The sequence below is a fragment of the Arabidopsis lyrata genome (genome assembly GCF_000004255.2).
Source record: "Arabidopsis lyrata subsp. lyrata unplaced genomic scaffold ARALYscaffold_2, whole genome shotgun sequence".
Classification (NCBI taxonomy): Eukaryota; Viridiplantae; Streptophyta; class Magnoliopsida; order Brassicales; family Brassicaceae; genus Arabidopsis; species Arabidopsis lyrata.
Window position 1 is genome coordinate 15244584 of NW_003302554.1, and position 16926 is coordinate 15261509.

General features: G+C 37.4%; 4 protein-coding genes across 4 annotated transcripts; 3 read left to right on the forward strand and 1 right to left on the reverse strand.

Annotated features, from left to right (window-relative positions):
- The first annotated feature begins 146 nt into the window (after positions 1 to 146).
- Positions 147 to 2526, forward strand: LOC9323482 (patellin-1). Its single transcript, XM_002887372.2, has 4 exons — positions 147 to 1363; positions 1552 to 1679; positions 1764 to 1896; positions 1981 to 2526. Exons 1-4 carry the CDS (start codon positions 218 to 220, stop codon positions 2236 to 2238), a joined length of 1665 nt encoding a protein of 554 aa, XP_002887418.1. The 5' UTR covers positions 147 to 217; the 3' UTR covers positions 2239 to 2526.
- Positions 2527 to 5003: 2477 nt separating this feature from the next.
- Positions 5004 to 7174, reverse strand: LOC9323483 (patellin-3). The gene is made up of 4 exons (XM_002888814.2): positions 6106 to 7174; positions 5867 to 5991; positions 5608 to 5758; positions 5004 to 5510 (listed from the first exon to the last, which is right to left on the reverse strand). The coding sequence occupies exons 1-4, from the start codon at positions 7072 to 7074 to the stop codon at positions 5262 to 5264; spliced, it is 1494 nt and encodes a 497-aa protein (XP_002888860.1). The 5' UTR covers positions 7075 to 7174; the 3' UTR covers positions 5004 to 5261.
- Positions 7175 to 7815: 641 nt separating this feature from the next.
- On the forward strand, positions 7816 to 9302 carry LOC9324924 (MICOS complex subunit Mic10). Its single transcript, XM_002887373.2, has 3 exons — positions 7816 to 8025; positions 8231 to 8388; positions 9050 to 9302. The coding sequence occupies exons 1-3, from the start codon at positions 7893 to 7895 to the stop codon at positions 9062 to 9064; spliced, it is 306 nt and encodes a 101-aa protein (XP_002887419.1). The 5' UTR covers positions 7816 to 7892; the 3' UTR covers positions 9065 to 9302.
- A 146-nt stretch (positions 9303 to 9448) lies between these two features.
- On the forward strand, positions 9449 to 11343 carry LOC9323484 (E3 ubiquitin-protein ligase RNF170). Its single transcript, XM_002887374.2, has 5 exons — positions 9449 to 9634; positions 10083 to 10282; positions 10397 to 10498; positions 10612 to 10663; positions 10745 to 11343. Exons 1-5 carry the CDS (start codon positions 9544 to 9546, stop codon positions 10855 to 10857), a joined length of 558 nt encoding a protein of 185 aa, XP_002887420.1. The 5' UTR covers positions 9449 to 9543; the 3' UTR covers positions 10858 to 11343.
- Positions 11344 to 16926: the final 5583 nt, after the last annotated feature.

A 16926-nucleotide genomic window follows, 5' to 3' on the forward strand; every position in this document is an offset into this window, starting at 1 on the left:
GTCTGTTCCCTTCTTCCAAAATTCCTCTGTTTTTTTCTTTTATAAAAACCTCTTCTTCTTCCTCTTCTCTCTCTCCTCACAAATCAATATTCTCTCTCTCTCTCTCTCTCTCTCTCTCTCTCTCTCTCTCTCTCTCTCTCTCTCTCTCTCTCTCTCTCTCTCTCTCTCTCTCTCTCTCTCTCTCTTTTTCTTGAAATTTCGAAGATCATACAAGAAGATGGCTCAAGAGGAAGTACAGAAATCAGCTGATGTCGCCGCTCCTCCGGTGACGGAGAAACCTATTACCGATAAGGAGGTTACGGTTCCTACCCCTGTGGCTGAGAAAGAGGAAGTGGCTACTCCTGCCTCTGACGAGAAGGCGGTGCCGGAGAAGGAGGTGGCTCCGGAGGAAGCGGAGAAATCTGTTCCGGTGAAGGAGGAAGAGACAGTTGTTGTAGCTGAGAAGGTGGTTGTTTTAACGGCTGAGGAAGTTCAGAAGAAAGCACTTGAGGAGTTTAAGGAGCTTGTGAGGGAGGCTTTGAACAAACGTGAATTCACTGCTCCGGTGAAGGAAGAGAAACCAGAGGAGAAGAAACCGGAAGTGGAAACTAAAGCGGAAGAGAAAACAGAGGAAAAGAAAGAAGAGACAACGGCTGAGGTTAAGGTTGAAGAAGAGAAACCGGCGGTTCCAGCGGCGGAGGAGAAACCTGAAGAGAAATCAGAGGTAACCACCGAGAAAGCATCTACTGCTGAAGAAGATGGAACCAAGACTGTTGAAGCAATCGAAGAATCAATCGTATCTGTTTCACCACCAGAAGCCGCCGTCACACCGGTCGTGGTAGAGACTGTCGCCGTCGCTGAGGCAGAGCCAGTGGAGCCAGAAGAAGTCTCGATCTGGGGAGTTCCACTACTTCAAGACGAGAGATCTGACGTGATCCTCACGAAATTCCTCCGTGCAAGAGACTTCAAGGTCAAAGAAGCTTTAACCATGCTTAAAAACACCGTCCAGTGGCGTAAAGAAAACAAAATCGACGAGCTCGTCGAAGCTGCCGGAGAAGAAGCGAGTGAGTTCGAGAAGATGGTGTTTGCTCACGGTGTTGACAAGGAAGGACACGTCGTGATCTACAGCTCCTACGGTGAGTTCCAGAACAAAGAACTTTTCTCCGACAAGGAGAAGCTTAACAAGTTCCTCAACTGGAGGATTCAGCTACAAGAGAAGTGTGTGAGAGCTATTGATTTCAGCAACCCTGAAGCGAAATCTTCGTTCGTATTCGTCAGCGACTTCAGGAACGCTCCAGGACTTAAGAAAAGAGCGTTGTGGCAATTCATCAGACGCGCTGTTAAACAATTCGAGGACAATTACCCCGAATTCGCCGCAAAAGAGGTACTAAAAGTTTTATATACGACGATACTAACACAAACCACTAGCCTAGTAACCGTTCAAGAACAATTATTCTTTAAAACGTAATTAGAATTACAATTAGTCACGCAGAAGTTGCTGCACACAAAAGATGCATTCTTCTTTAATTGCATTTTTAAAAAATTATAAATCTTATTTTTTTCTTTTTGCAGCTATTCATCAATGTCCCATGGTGGTACATTCCATACTACAAAACATTCGGATCTATCATCACATCGCCAAGGACTAGGAGCAAGATGGTCCTTGCTGGTCCATCCAAATCCGCCGATACAATTTTCAAGTAATTAGCCATTAAATCACTTTTAACTATTTCATAATAGTTCAAATAGGTTTGCATGTTTCTCACTAAGGCTTATATAAACAGATACATAGCTCCTGAACAAGTCCCGGTTAAATACGGTGGACTTAGCAAAGATACTCCTTTGACCCAAGAAACCATAACCGAAGCCATCGTTAAACCGGCAGCCAACTACACCATTGAATTGCCTGCTTCTGAGGTATATATACTTTAAAACTCGATGACTGATAAGTTCATATTGTAACATGTTGTTGATTAAGAAGGTTAATGTTGATTGTGGCAGGCTTGCACACTTTCGTGGGAACTTAGGGTTTTGGGTGCTGACGTGAGCTACGGTGCTCAGTTTGAGCCAACCACCGAGGGAAGCTATGCTGTGATCGTCTCTAAAACCAGGAAGATTGGATCAACCGATGAACCGGTGATAACCGATTCTTTTAAGGTGGGTGAACCAGGAAAGATTGTGATCACAATTGATAACCAGACTTCTAAGAAGAAGAAAGTGCTCTACAGGTTCAAAACTCAACCAAGGTCTGATCTTTGAAATCCAAATCCAAGGAAGAAGCAAAAGAATGTTATTTTGTTATTTGGGGGAAACAAATTTTAATTAATTAATTTAGTTTGTTATTTATTATGTAATTTTGAAATCTCAAGACGTGGTTGTGTTTTGCTTTGTTTTGGTATCGGGGGTTGTTTTTGTGTGTGGAGAATATGTGATTAAAATTCAAAAGAAAAAAAAAAGAACACTTTGTTTCATTATTTCTTACCTTTAACTTTTTCGTTCCTTACTTTTGTTTGTAAAATTTTGTAAATCTTAATGTATTCATTACTTGTCTTTTTTCTTTACTTCTTGTTCTTGAAATTGATTCTGAAACAAATATTTTCTTGGTAAAGCATTCGGAAAAATAGAGTTGAAAGTTACATTGGATAGTGATCATACCAAATGTTTAAGTCTAATGTATTATCATCAAAGATATAAAGATAATGTTCAGTGGATATTTATATAGTTTTAAGAGATAAGGAGAAGAGACGTGTCAAGAAGACTGATTGTAGATTTGTTGTTATATCAATATTGATAGAGAGATATGAATATAAATATGAAAAAGGTCCATCTGTATATAATAGATTGAAGTGGATAACACTGAATGAGACATTAAGGACGAGATATTATGAGAATGGACCCTCCCTATTTGTTGAACTATGGACTAATAAGTCGTGGATAAGACAAGGATCACGGAATCAAAGCACGGATTATATTTGACATTAAGAGAATTGTTTTTTCGGCAGAGAAAGAAAGAAAGATATTAACCGCAAACTCTATTTTAGTTGAAGTGCAAAGACAAACGATAATCTCTTTGGAGTGTTATATGATTTTTTGTTTTCTAAGCTATCAAAATAAAGATTGAAATAGGTTGAAATTCGCGGATTAACCCATAAAGATCGGATTAAAATTAATAATTAGTTTGTTCAGAAAATTCACATCTAGATTGACTTCAACATGTTATATGATTTAGCACAACAGAACAATGGTACGTACAATTTTATAATTTTAGTTTACGTTCGTAATAAATGAATATGTTGATTTATGTTCGAATTGACCTAAATATAAATATCTTATTGAATATCTTGAATGGTTGATCGGTACGATGCGGACCGGACTAAAGTGAGACCGGTATACACTTAATTCTCCATTCACAAAAGAAGAAGAAAAAACAGGGCATAGGTGTGAATGTTGACAAATGAAAACTAATAATGGCTAATTGGCCTACTCATTAATCCAATAAGTCTAAAGTTAACATCAAATGACTTGTCATGTCTAATCCGCATGTTTATCAAAGTAATAATAGTTAAACGAATATAAACTACGGCCCTTACCATGATGATCAACGTAGATCTTTTCATCTTAAAATTATAAACTAAGTGTATACATGTCATTGTCCTTTAGTTTTTTTGGTCATTAACTTACGTCATTCATTTTGAAAATGATAGTAAAACTTAGGTGAGAATGTGCTAATGAGTTTTTTTTTTTTTAAATAATGTGCAAATGAGTTTGGAATACTAAAACTGGCCATTTTTAATCGAAACATTCATAATCGAATTCAATTGTAGACAAAAAGAAAGTGTTTATACCAAAAATTGATTGTTACTTCACAATTAATGCCAACATTGTATATTTAGAATTTGGACTTTTTAACAAGATCCACCAACAATTTTGAAAATTGAATGAATACAAAGCATGGAATTTGTAATGGTTACATGAATGAATAATATGTAAAAGAATGGGAGTGATCATAATGTCTGGTCCGAAGACAGTTCGGAGTTTTATAAGAAAATTGCAGAAATAATCAAACAATAGAAAAGGAAGGGACATGCGTGGACCGACACAACACAAACAGCCATGAATGCAATTTGAACATATTCACTACTGCCCTAGTCGTCGCATGTGCTTCTTCATCAATTCCTCATTCACTTTCTATTTGCTTTCCCTTATATAAATTCTTAAAAGAAAAATAATAAAATATCACTTTTACAATAATTGGTGTTGGTTGATCACTTCAGTTCCATAAATAGAGAGGTAGGTGTTTGCTTATATATTTGTGTGAATGTGAAAAAGGATTTTGTATATACGCTTATAGATTTGTTCATTTGACCATTTTTTTTTAGTGTTAGCAACGAGTTTGCGTCTTTCAAACCATTTACTTGTTAACCAAATTGGCGGTGGCCGAGTGGTAGTACAAAAGGATTGGTTTTTCGATCGTGTTACAGGTTCAATCTCTTTTTGATACGGAAGGTTATGTTTAAATCAGAATATCTAAGTCTAAATCCGGATATTGGAGGAGATTACGGACCGACAAGCTCATAAACGAAAAAATCTGAAGAATATTGAATATATATCGATCTTAGACATAAAAATCAAGTCAAAGAATGAAATAATTTTCATTACCGTTCTTTCGTTTTTGCGAAGATTTTTATTCTTAAGAAAGTAAAAAATATCGCTGGCAAATAAAAAAATCATACAAAAGAATTATCACATCCAAGATTTCAACTAAGAAAACAATTGGCATTTGAATGATGCAAGAGCCAACAGATTTTGCGTTAAACAAGACACAAATCGAACCTCTTCCACCTACTCCAGTCTTGAGACAACAACATTATGTCAGTGTCGAGGAAGTTGTTCCAACATGTAAATCAACAGCCTTACGAATCTTTTTTTCATTTATTTGAATTGAATATAATAGACTTCGATGTTGCACGACACCTAATAAGTCTTATACACTTGATTTCATTAACAGACACACAATCGATAAATTTGTTGAGATTTAAAGATCTTTATTTCATTAAGTCATGTAATATATTCTCTCCACAAATGATTGATTACAAGAGCAAAAGATACAAGCAGCTTCCATCGTATTAAACCACACATAATTTATATGATATGATAAAGCAAACACTCTCACATATACAAACACACACAAGACGTATCTCACTTCTGTTTCAAGAAAAACAAAAGTCTAGAAACCACATTTTTGTAAAATAAAACAAAGTTTGGAAAAGATTTTTTAAAGCTTAGAGAGGTTTGACATTGAACCTGTAAACGAGCTTCTTCTTCTTAGAGGTTGGGTTGTCTACTGTGAGTAAAACCTTGCCAAGCTCGTTCACTTTGAAGCTATGGGTTAACACCGGTTCATCGGATGGTCTCATCTTTCTTGGTTTCTGTATAACCACCGTGTAAGCATCTTTTTCTTCCGGCACAAATTCGGCCTTGTAGCTCACTTCCCATCCAATTACCCTTATCTCCCACACAAGTTCACATTTCTACGCCAACAAAAACTTGAAATCAATCAGACTTCATAGGGTTTTACTAACCAATTCATGACTCAATTGACAGAGTTAAATGTGTAGATGCTCTAACCTCATAGATTATGATCTCAACAGTTTGTTTTGTTCCAGGCTTAACAGTGATCTCTGAGGCTGAATCTTCCAATGAAAAGTCTGGATTGCAGTCGCAAGGATCTACACTCAATCCTCCGTATTGAACTGGAACTTGCTCTGGTGATATGTATCTATAGTCCACATTTTTCAAACAGAGTCAAGCGACTAAACAAAAAAGGTTCATAGAATAGCTTAGGAAACAAAACAAGCGGAATCAATGAAAATCTTTCAAAAGTTACTTGAAAAGTGTTTCAGCTGAACGTGAAGGACCAGCAAACACAAGCTTGCTCTTTGACCTTGGTGTCATGAACGGACCAATCACAGTGTAAAACACAAGGTACCACCAAGGAACATTGATAAAAGCCTGAAATATTGATCAACAAAACATTCAACTAGAACATGTCTTAATCTGGTACCTACTCCAACTTAAGAGCAAATTCACAACCATGTAAACAAAAGATCCATGGGGAAAATGTACCTGTTTGAAGACAAACTCAGGGTAATTGTCTTGAAGTAACTCAACAGCTTGCTTAGTGGCTGATCTAAGCTCTTTCTTCCCCAAGCCCGGAGAATTCTTCATATCATTAACCTGGAAAATAGTAGAAACCCCACCAGAGCTAAAATCTAGCTTCCTTATACTCCTCTCCAAGAACTGAATCCTAGTCCTCAAGAAATGTTTCCTCTTTTCCTCATCAGAAAACGTCTTATTATAAAGCTCCTTGTTTTGAAACTCACCATAGACATTGTAACACACAGGGTGACCTTCTCGGTCATGTCCATGCATAAACACAACCTTGTCAAGATCATCCACAAGTTCTTCCTCAACCAATTCATCGATCTTAAACTCTCTTCTCCACTTAACCGTGTTCTTGAGCATAGCAAACGAATCTTTCACCTTGAAATCCCTAGCTCTTAGGAATTTCAGTAAAACGACGTCGCTTCTATCGTCTTCGAGCAACGGGATTCCCCAAATCTTGACTTCTTCTGGTGTGTTGTTGGTGTCTTCTGGTTTAGGGATTGAGCTGAATTGGTGATTGTCTAAAGCATCTCGAACAAGATGTTTTAGTTCATCGAGTGATTTCTTCTCGGAGTTTGATAGATCGGAAAGTTTGCTGCTTTCTTCTTTGAATGAACCAAGATTCTGTGGAATCATGCTCTTTTTCTCTTCAGCTAATTCCTTTTGAGATGATGATGATTCGTCTCCAAGCTCTTGTTTCTCCGTCGACGCCGTTTCAGTTTCCGTCACTGTCGGTGGATGATGCTCTGCCGTGGTTTCTTCTTCTGGCTTGGTGGTGGTTTCTGCCGATTCCGGCGGATTAGTCTCCGGAGTTTCCGTCTCTCTCGGTAGAACTTCTTGAGTAGGCTCCGATTCTACCGGAGGCGTGACGTCCGAAGATGGTAGCTTTTCCGGTGTAACGAGAGTGGTAGTAGGTTGTTCCTCCGCCATTTTTTACTTGTGCCTGTGATTGTTCCTAAATTGGGCAAAAGTGAATTCTGGGTTTATAGAAAGAAAGTGGAGACAAAAATACGTTGAGACGTCCAAGTACAAAAAAGGGTATATTGGTCACGCCGATCGAACCGGTTTTCTTATTGTCGTCACCAGGCGACATAACTTTGGTTGGGGTTTTTGATTAAAAGATTAATTAATTTTCTCGTTTTAGCATCAATTCCAAATTAAAATATCAGGATTTTGGTGTGACAAAGACAAAACAATCGTGAAATTGGAATCCAATGACATTTGAAGAATACCTTTTTATCTTTCAATTTTGAATTAAAAAAAAATAAAAACAGAAGAGATCCACGTGAAAAATCATATGTTTGGTTTTAGATCGTTTGTTTTTTATGTCTCTTTTGGACATCCTCCTGACACCTTCACTGGTCTACGTATCGAACTAATACTGTAAAAATTCCATTTTGTTTCGGTTAGATTTCTAAAACATACTTTTGTTGGTTACAGTATTTTCCAAAACAATACTTTAAAACCGAAATAATAAAAATCTAAAACCAAACGTCGACAAAAAAAAAAAATCTAAAACCAAACAGAACTCGATCAGATTTTTTTTTTAAAACAGCCTTAGTAGTGGCCAGTGTTTTCGGGCTTGGGCCTAATTGGAGAAACTTGGATCTAATTGACAGACGATTGGGCCTAATTTCAAGCCCATGTTTTGCGCTAAATAGATCGGTAAAGTCGAGAAAAAGGAAATCACGAACAACGGAAGAGTAAAAACTCTGAACGATCAATCAATCGGATAGGTTTCGCGAAAAATGGCAGAGAAAAATGGTAGTTTGCCACCGGAGTACGATGTGAATGCTAAGTGGGATGCATGTCTCGATCTCACTGTCCGCCGCTTCGTTTACTCTTCCCTCGGCGGCGCATTCGCCGGTCTTCTGTTCTTCAGTTCGGTGTTTCAATCTCCCCTTACTTGATTCTCGTTTTCTGATTACTTGTAGCTGTTCGATGATAGATACGTAGTGAGATTACGGATTAGGGTTTTAGAGTGTTTAATTTCTGCAGTTTGAATGATATATTGTCCTGATTCTTGAATTATATTACTTGCCTTGAGATTCGTTTTTTTCATATCTTAGTTTCTGATTTTGTATAGGGAGTCCTGTTACAAGATGGGCATCGATAGCTTTGGGTGCTGGAATTGGTATTGGCTCTGCATACACCGATTGTTCTCGATCTTTTGATGCACCTTCTTCATCTTCAGCCAATTTAGCAGCTCCCAAGGATACTACAGAGACTTCTCCTGTATCTCAGGTTAGTTGGAATCTCTTTTGGCAAATGCATCTCTTTGAGGGAATCAATACATTAGTTTGGTACAAAATCGATACTAGGGAGCGAATGCTAGAGAGATTGCCGAGATTATAATGGTTCGAGTTTAGAACCAACATCTTTGCCTATGGTTAAAAGTAAATTGAGAAGATGATTAAGCATGGCTTTTGTTAAACTTTATAATTTGGTATCACATATATCTTTTTTTTCATTCTTACTTTCATCCTTACTATAGTACACTATTTCCACATTCTGAGCATTGTCTTAGAGTTGTGGTTTTTTCGAAAAACAAATACATGCGTGTTTGTGTCGTACTTGTAGTAATGGCTATTGAACTACGAATTGGTAAAGAACAACACACAGAGTACTAGATATCTATCCTCCTTTCATAGAGTAGTTCCCTCTTGTAACTTCCACTGTTTGTAATGTGCAATTAAGTAGAGTAGCGCAAAAAAGCAGAAGAAAAAAAGTTAAATTGCAAATGCGGGTGGTGGCTAGTGCAGAGTGCTAATGGTTCCTGAATGATCATTGTATATGAGTGTATAAATACATCATTCGCTTGACGAACGGATCATCTTAAATCCATGAGAATGTAAACGAACATAAGGTTGAATCTTTTCTCTTTTCCTTTTTCTTATTGTTGCAGGCTGCAGAGGAGTAGACAATGTCGATAAAGTGTGAAGTTAGTAACACATCCAATGATCGGGGTATTCAGAAACAGAGCTATTATCACACAATGACTGTTGAATTGTTTTCTAAACCTGCAAAGACAAGAGTCTTTTGAGATAATGTCAAATGTAAAAACCTTCTTTTTTTTTTAATCACTGTATCTTCCTCAGTGGTTTTGAACAACTGAATCCAAAATGTTACATCATCAATCACCCATTCTAGTTCTTCAACCTCAACAAGAATCCTTTGGGCAATTTCGATTCACAAGTCAACGACGTCGTTTTTCTTGTTTAAAATTTGCAAACCGGAAATAACCGAGCGGGTCCCACATGTGAAAGAGCAATAATTAAAAAAATATATCGAACCAATCAGAGTTCCTATGGACCGACATAGTTACCGACTAAAAAAAACCTGCGAGCACTTAATCTTTGACGACGACGACGACGACGAATAAACGGAAGAAACAGAGAGATGAATAGTCCACCGGAGAACGATCTTTGTTCGATATGTCATTCCCACTTCACCGCTCCTTGTCAAGCCAATTGTTCTCATTGGTTCTGCGGTTACCTCTCTTTCTCTCTCAATCATTTCTAGTCTTTGATTCGGTTTCTCGCTTCAATGAGATCGGAAGATATTTGACTGAATTTATTCCCCTTTTTGTCATCAACTGTTATTGCCTACGACCTCTCCTGATCGTTTGCTTTTGGTTAGAGATTGTATTTTGCATTTAGAATCCAAACAGCATAAGTTTGTAATCTTAAATTTCCAAACTTCGATACAGATTCTTGGATTTGGTTGACAATGGAATTCAGAGTCACGGACTTTTTGCTTCCTGCTTAATGTCTTTAACAACTATCTACTCTTTTGAAGTTTGTATATTTATAGCCTTTAGATTTTTTGGCTTACTAGGTTCTTCAAGTTCACTGGTCTAATTACGAATTCATTGCAACGAATAATACTGCTTTTCATGTGATCTGTCTCTCTAACTTTTCTTTTCAATTTGTTTTTAGGAAATTGCATTATGCAGGTTTGGAGGCATGGATCTACATTACAGCCATGTAAATGCCCTTTGTGTCGTCGTCCTATTAGTTTGTTGGTTCCTTCAGAGGACACAATCAGAGACCGGAATGACAGTACAGTTGCGGATGTTCTTGGTAATCTTGAAACGTATAACCGACTCTTTGGCGGCCGTTCAACTAGTTTAGTTCAGGTATGAGTTCTATCTCTATGTTTTACTTGTTTGAGATATATTTGAATTTCATGAATACCCATAAGTTTAGTTAACTTGAAAAATCATAAGGAAATTCTTTTTACCCTTGAACAGAGGATGCAAGACCTTCCCTTCTTACTACGGAGGTTGTTACGGGAAATGATGGATCCACAAAGAACGCTTCCACTTGTCATTAGGGCTCGGGTTTATATCGCAGTTAAGTTCGACTACATCTTGATCTCTTTGTTTATACAAAGATTAGTCATGTTTTGGGTTGTTACTCTTCCATTTGGAGTGGGACTGACGCAGTTTCTTTGTATTGAATGCAGATGATTCTGAGTGCTATTTACATAATCAGTCCAATAGATATCATTCCAGAAGGTGATTCATCTTTTTAATCCTATGAATCTTATATTTGTCTCACTGTTTTCTCACAAATCCTTCTTAACTAATTTTCCTTAGGAGTTTTGGGGATAGTCGGTTTGCTTGATGATCTACTCATAGCACTGATTGCTTTCCTCCATGTTGCTGCTTTGTACCGCTCGGTTCTCTATTTCCGTCATGCCGGTTCATGAATCAGTGAATGTCGTTGACATTATACATCGCAATTCAAGAACTACGAGATGTGTGCTTACCTTTTCTTCTGTCTTTGATGCTTTCCCTTTAGAAATACACAATTGTTCTGTTTGGCTAAGGAAAACTGAAATATATGATGATAATATTATCACAGCACAAAAAGCTTGGAAGTACATATCAATCATCTTTCTACCACATCCTCTACGCTAGTCTTTTTGACCCTTCCACTCAAGTTTATCAACTATGGTTTGACCATTTGACTCGAGAAACTCTGACATGGGTCATGGTGATGGGAACAAAAACTTTATGTCAGTCTCTGTTCTCTCAGCTACAAATCAAATATTGAGTGGTCCTCTTCTAGAAATCTTGATAGGTTACCACAGTAACTGCTGAAAAGTCTTCACGGGTTTTTACGATCTTCATATCCGTTTATTGTAGAATCCCATAATCTTTGTTGGCCAAAAGCCCAAAACTGATGTTGTGTAGATTTAAGTTCTATCGAGATTCTCACACGCTAAACGCGCAACTTTTACTCTAGTTTATCGGTATTCCAAGAATCAACGGGTTACTAGTCTATGTTTAGAAGTTTCCGCTACGTAGAAAACTTGGTTATTTCAAATTGTATTTTTGATGGTTTGGCCTAAAACTTACAGTGGATTTCCCATTAGTAGTCTCCAAGTGTTGAACCGTTGAACACATTTTCCATTCATAGAGAGACAATACAATGTGTCATAGATGAATAGACCACAAGATAGAGCCACAAATATTTTTGTCTCAACATGGTCACACGTGCATAGTACGCGTGATAGACTCATCTTTTTCATGTGCATGTCCCGAAAGTGACGTTGCTCCACTGGAACTCACCGCCTAAAAATCCCATCTTCAAAATGTTTCTCTTGGCCCTCGATATAAATGCATTGGCTCCCAAATTGTCGATATTATTCAGCTTCTCTCAAGGCAAACACATAAAAATTAAGTGAGTTGAATTTGGTGATATCTATATATAATGGGTACTACAGAAAAAATATATAAATTAGTAAAAATAGTGAATTGCCCATGAAGTTGCATAATCATTGTCTTATAAACAAATGTCTAGTAATGACGTGAAGTTGTGTTATTAGAGGTATGGAGACAGATATGCTCAGCTTCTCGTCCGATCAATATTATTATCATTGTTGGACGGTCCTACTCGACAAATTATAGAGACACCCACGTTTACATTATTGTAAATATTTATATTTTTAGCTAACTTCGGGCCTACTGTCACTATTTGCTAGCTATATTTTCTTCAAAATGAAAGCCGTATGATCTTCTATTCAATGTTCTAAATGATACAAATAAGCTCAACTATTTTTGTCAAAAATACCTGCCTTTACATGATGGAATTTTGCAAAATCCGTCAATATTATGATACATCATGTTTATGCAATTTTATACATTATTATATGTGTATAAAAAAAAATCTTCAAGGGAAAAAATCTAACACATAAATCATATTTTAGTAAGAGATGAATGAGCAGAGATAGTGTTCGTCTCTAGCGATATTAAAACTTTAAATTCTCTAATGTCTCTACCAATAGAATTTTTTTGTGATAGATGTATAGAGCAAAAACAATACGGAAAGCGACTGGGAAAGGAAAGGAACCAAATGAGAAAGGGAAGGGATACAGCTGGGGAAGTCAACATCATCCAAATCAAATATCTTTTTTTTTTATTCTCACTCACATAATTTATCAAGCCGTATTAGGTAAATTATTAGGTATCACAGTTAATACTTTTATTATATAAACTAGAAAGTATTAGTATTAAACAACTAAGCCCTCTACGTTTTTTAAATAATTATCTAAGTTTTATACATTATAAATCATTTACGTAAACAGAAGTTTATTTTATTTTTCTTGCAATAGCTAATTAAATTCCATTTTCTATATTAAAAAAGCAAGTCTGTTTGTAGTATTATTGATTTTGGCCAAATGTATGGGGGATTTTTTTTAGTGTTTCTCCTATAATTTTTGTTTTTATTATTTTAGACCGTCTCTTTTTTTTTTTTGTAAGTGATCGGGAGACAATGTCTCCCAAATTTATTAAAATTAAAAAACAAACTCAAACAGGAACTCGTCTTGGTCGTGTAGACCCAAGAGCGTCGTCTCTTACAATCGAATCAAGTTCTAAAGGAACGGAACCAAAAGAATGAAAACCCAACGGTAAGGAAAAAGCATAGTTTGCTAATCCATCGGCTAGACGATTAGCTTCCATATACACGTGAACAATTCGGACTATCCAGTCCTTTGCAATAAAGCCATGGCACAAGCGCACCAGGAAAGACAGCGGATGTGAATCATTAATCCCTGTCTGCAGAAACCCAACCACCAACTCTGAATCCACCTCCAACTCCACCCTTGTAGCTCTATTCTCCCAAGCGATATAGAGACCGTAATACACTCCCCATAATTCTTCTAGCGGTGCAGTGCATCTCCCAAGATTAACTGCGAACCCTCCACACCAATTACCATCCCTATCCCGTAAGGCTCCTCCAGCAGTAGCCAAACCGGGATTACCTCTCGAAGCTCCATCCGTATTAAGCTTCATCCATTCATCCTGTGGAGGAACCCAACCTACCATTGTCTCCACTCGGGCCCGCTTGGAATTCTGTCCCGCGTTGGTAAGATTTGCCGACGAAACCTCTCTTGCAAGATCTTTGACAAACCGAACTCTATCTCTACATTTCCCATTCTCACCGAAAATATTGCCACAACGCCATTTCCAGCCCCACCACGCCGCCAAGGAGAACATAATGGACCAAGGAACCCCTTCGACCAATCTATCATCACACAAATTACTATACACCCATTCTAGCAACGACTTTGTGAAGAACGCATGTCTTTTTCTTCTAGGAACAATCCTGGTCCAAATCCCTGCAATGGCTGGACAGTCACGAAGGATATGGATGGTAGACTCCGCACCTCCCTTACACACTTGACAAGTATCCGACTCACATAAATGTCTCCGGCTCCTCTCCACATTTGTCATGAGTGCTTGATTACCTACCAACCAAAAAAAAATTCTTACCCGCTCCGGTACAGCGAGACTTCATACCCGACGGAAAAAGACTTCCACATTTGGAAGTGGTGAATCATCCCGAGTCACCTGACCATACGCAGCTCGCACCGAGAATCTCCCGTCGGGGCTGCCACCCCAAGCAAGTCTGTCCCTTGCTCCCGTAACAGTATCTAGAACCACCGTCGCCAACTCTAGTCGCGTATTCTCAGAAACATCTCTACACTATTAAAAGAGAAGTACAAATGAAAATGGGTCGGGTTAAAATCAGAAAATTGACCTGAAATTCTGAAATCGGATCTTTGAAATTTTTTTGGAATATAAATTCGAAATAATAATGAAAAATCGAAATAAAATCAAATATTTATGGAAATCAAATAAAATCTGATTGTACTTATGGTAACTAATAATAAAAGCATATTCCAAACAATATTATACATTAATTACGTATAATAAATTTGTTCGTATATTTTTGGAACTAATTCCATAACAATCAACGTTTTTGTCATTAATTTCGCTCATTTTAGCCAATTATCATTAATTGAAAGATATTTTACTTGCTTTTAAAGATTTCTAGAAAATTTATCACAAATAACCCATCTGTTTTATAAATTAAATTGATATTTTTATTTTAGTCGTGTAAATTAAATAGATATTTTTATTTTGGTCGTGTAAATTAAATAGATATGAAATCCATGTAACTAATTTTAATTTAATTAGATTAAATCGAAATTATGATATTTTCATACCTATAGCTTACCAAAGAAGTTTAATTTTCAATTTATAAAGATTTCTTGAATATGATTTTAGAATTATTCAACAAGATGATAAGTATTTATTAAATTTTGTGAATCATGAAAAATAATAATTAATTTTTAATCATTATACTTTATCTTTCAATCTCTCATCTACCAAATAAGATACATATTCTATTATTACTATGTCCAAACTTCATTTTGTTGTATGACTAAATAATATTCCCATTAGAACTGTCAAAGCGAGTTGATTCGTCCCGTTAAATCCGTTTTGCGATAGACAAAAAATATTTTGACTTGTAGTTAGCCGGTCCGCACGACCCGCGGGTAGCATATATGAAATACAAACCCGTCCCGTGAATGTATGCGGATTTGCGGAATTGTCCATGGATTTTGTTTAAATAATTTTAAAGTAGCCAATATTTAAAATACTACTAAAATAAATAAATAAATCAAAATACTATTAAAAGTTTGTTTAAATTACCACATGTTGAATAAATTATAATTTTATCAATAAATACTAATATGCGGGCTGATCCGCCAACCCGCGGATGAAAACCGATTAAACCTATGACCATGTGGCCCGCTTATTTGCGGGTTTAATATATTTTCCCAAATCTGCCCCATAGTGAGATGATGTGGGCTCGACCCGCGGTTTTTGACCTATTTTGACTGCTCTAATTCCCATGAATCGTCTAATTTTAGAATTTTAAAACACAAAATTCTATTTTGTAAATCATAATTAATACGATGGGTATATTTATAAACAATTTTACATTTTCTCTACAATTCGTTATTATGAATATTTATAAGTATACTACACGATTCGTTCTACTAAAAACACACACAATATTAAACGTAACGTATGTAAACCAATATTCTCCCGCGGTGGACCGGGGGTCCGATCCTAGTAAGGAGTGATTCTGTCCAGCAACCAACCTGAACCATTCCGCCATAGATCCCAAACTTTCAGCCTCTCCATCCCTGCTGGTAGAACTCCAATAATTGATTCCGCTAGCGGTCGATCTGCAAGCCACTTATCAGTCCAAAACAAAGTCTTACGACCATCTCCTAGTACCCAGCGAACTCCTTTAACCACCACTTCCCTAAAACCAGTACCCACACTGCGCCAGGTCGACGACCAATTGCATTTCACCTGCATCCAGCTTTGATCATCAATCTCTCCTACCTTATACTTGCTTCGGAGGACCCGTTCCCATAAGCTTTTTTTATCATGCAACAACCTCCAACCCACCTTTGCAATCAACGCTATGTTCATCTCCTTTGCAGTTCGGATACCTAGACCACCTTCCCCTTTAGGTCGACAAACTCTCTTCTTGAAAATTAGATGCTGCTTTCTTTTCTCCGGTGTACTGCCCCAAAGAAACATCCGCGCCGTCTTGTCCAAACTCGCTAAAGTAGCTACTGGGAGCATTATTGAATTCATCGAATGGACTGGGATGGAAAATAAGACTGCCTTGGTTAGAGTAAGCCTTCCCGCCATGCTTAAGACCCGACTCTTCCAACCTGCCAAACGCGAGGAAACTCTTTCGAGAATTTCTCCATATGTTTCCTTGTTTATACGTTTTTAGAGCACCGGCATTCCCAAGTATTTTCCCAACTCACGCGTGGATTTTATTCCACTCTCAGCACTGATTTGCTGCTCTAAATCCTGGGAAATATTCTTCGAGAAGAAAATTATCGATTTTTCCAAGCTGACCTTTTGACCAGAAGCAACACAAAACCTCTCTACAACCCCGCGAATCACCCGAATTTGCTTAACTGAAGCTTCCGCAAACAGGATCAAGTCATCAGCAAAACAAATGTGTGATAGTTGCGGTCCACCCCTTGACAGACTTATCGGTTTCCACTTCTTATCTGCAACCGATTGATCTATCAAGTGACACAATCTTTCCATACAAAGGACAAACATATACGGCGATAGCGGGTCTCCTTGCCTTAACCCCTCTTCGGTGTAAATGGTTCTGTCCTCTCTCCATTCCATAGCAAGTTCATTGATGGACCCGTCACGCACCTCATTATCCATCGCACCCAAGTCTCCGGTAAACCTGACGCAATAAGCGTGTCTTCCAAAAAATCCCACCGAATCCTATCATACGCCTTTTCTAGGTCCAACTTGAGTAACATCCAACCTTTTTTTCCTTGCTTGCGTCTCATTGAATGAACCGCCTCTTGTACTATCACGATATTGTCCGTACTCAACCTCCCTGGTAAGAAACTCGCTTGAGCTGGGCC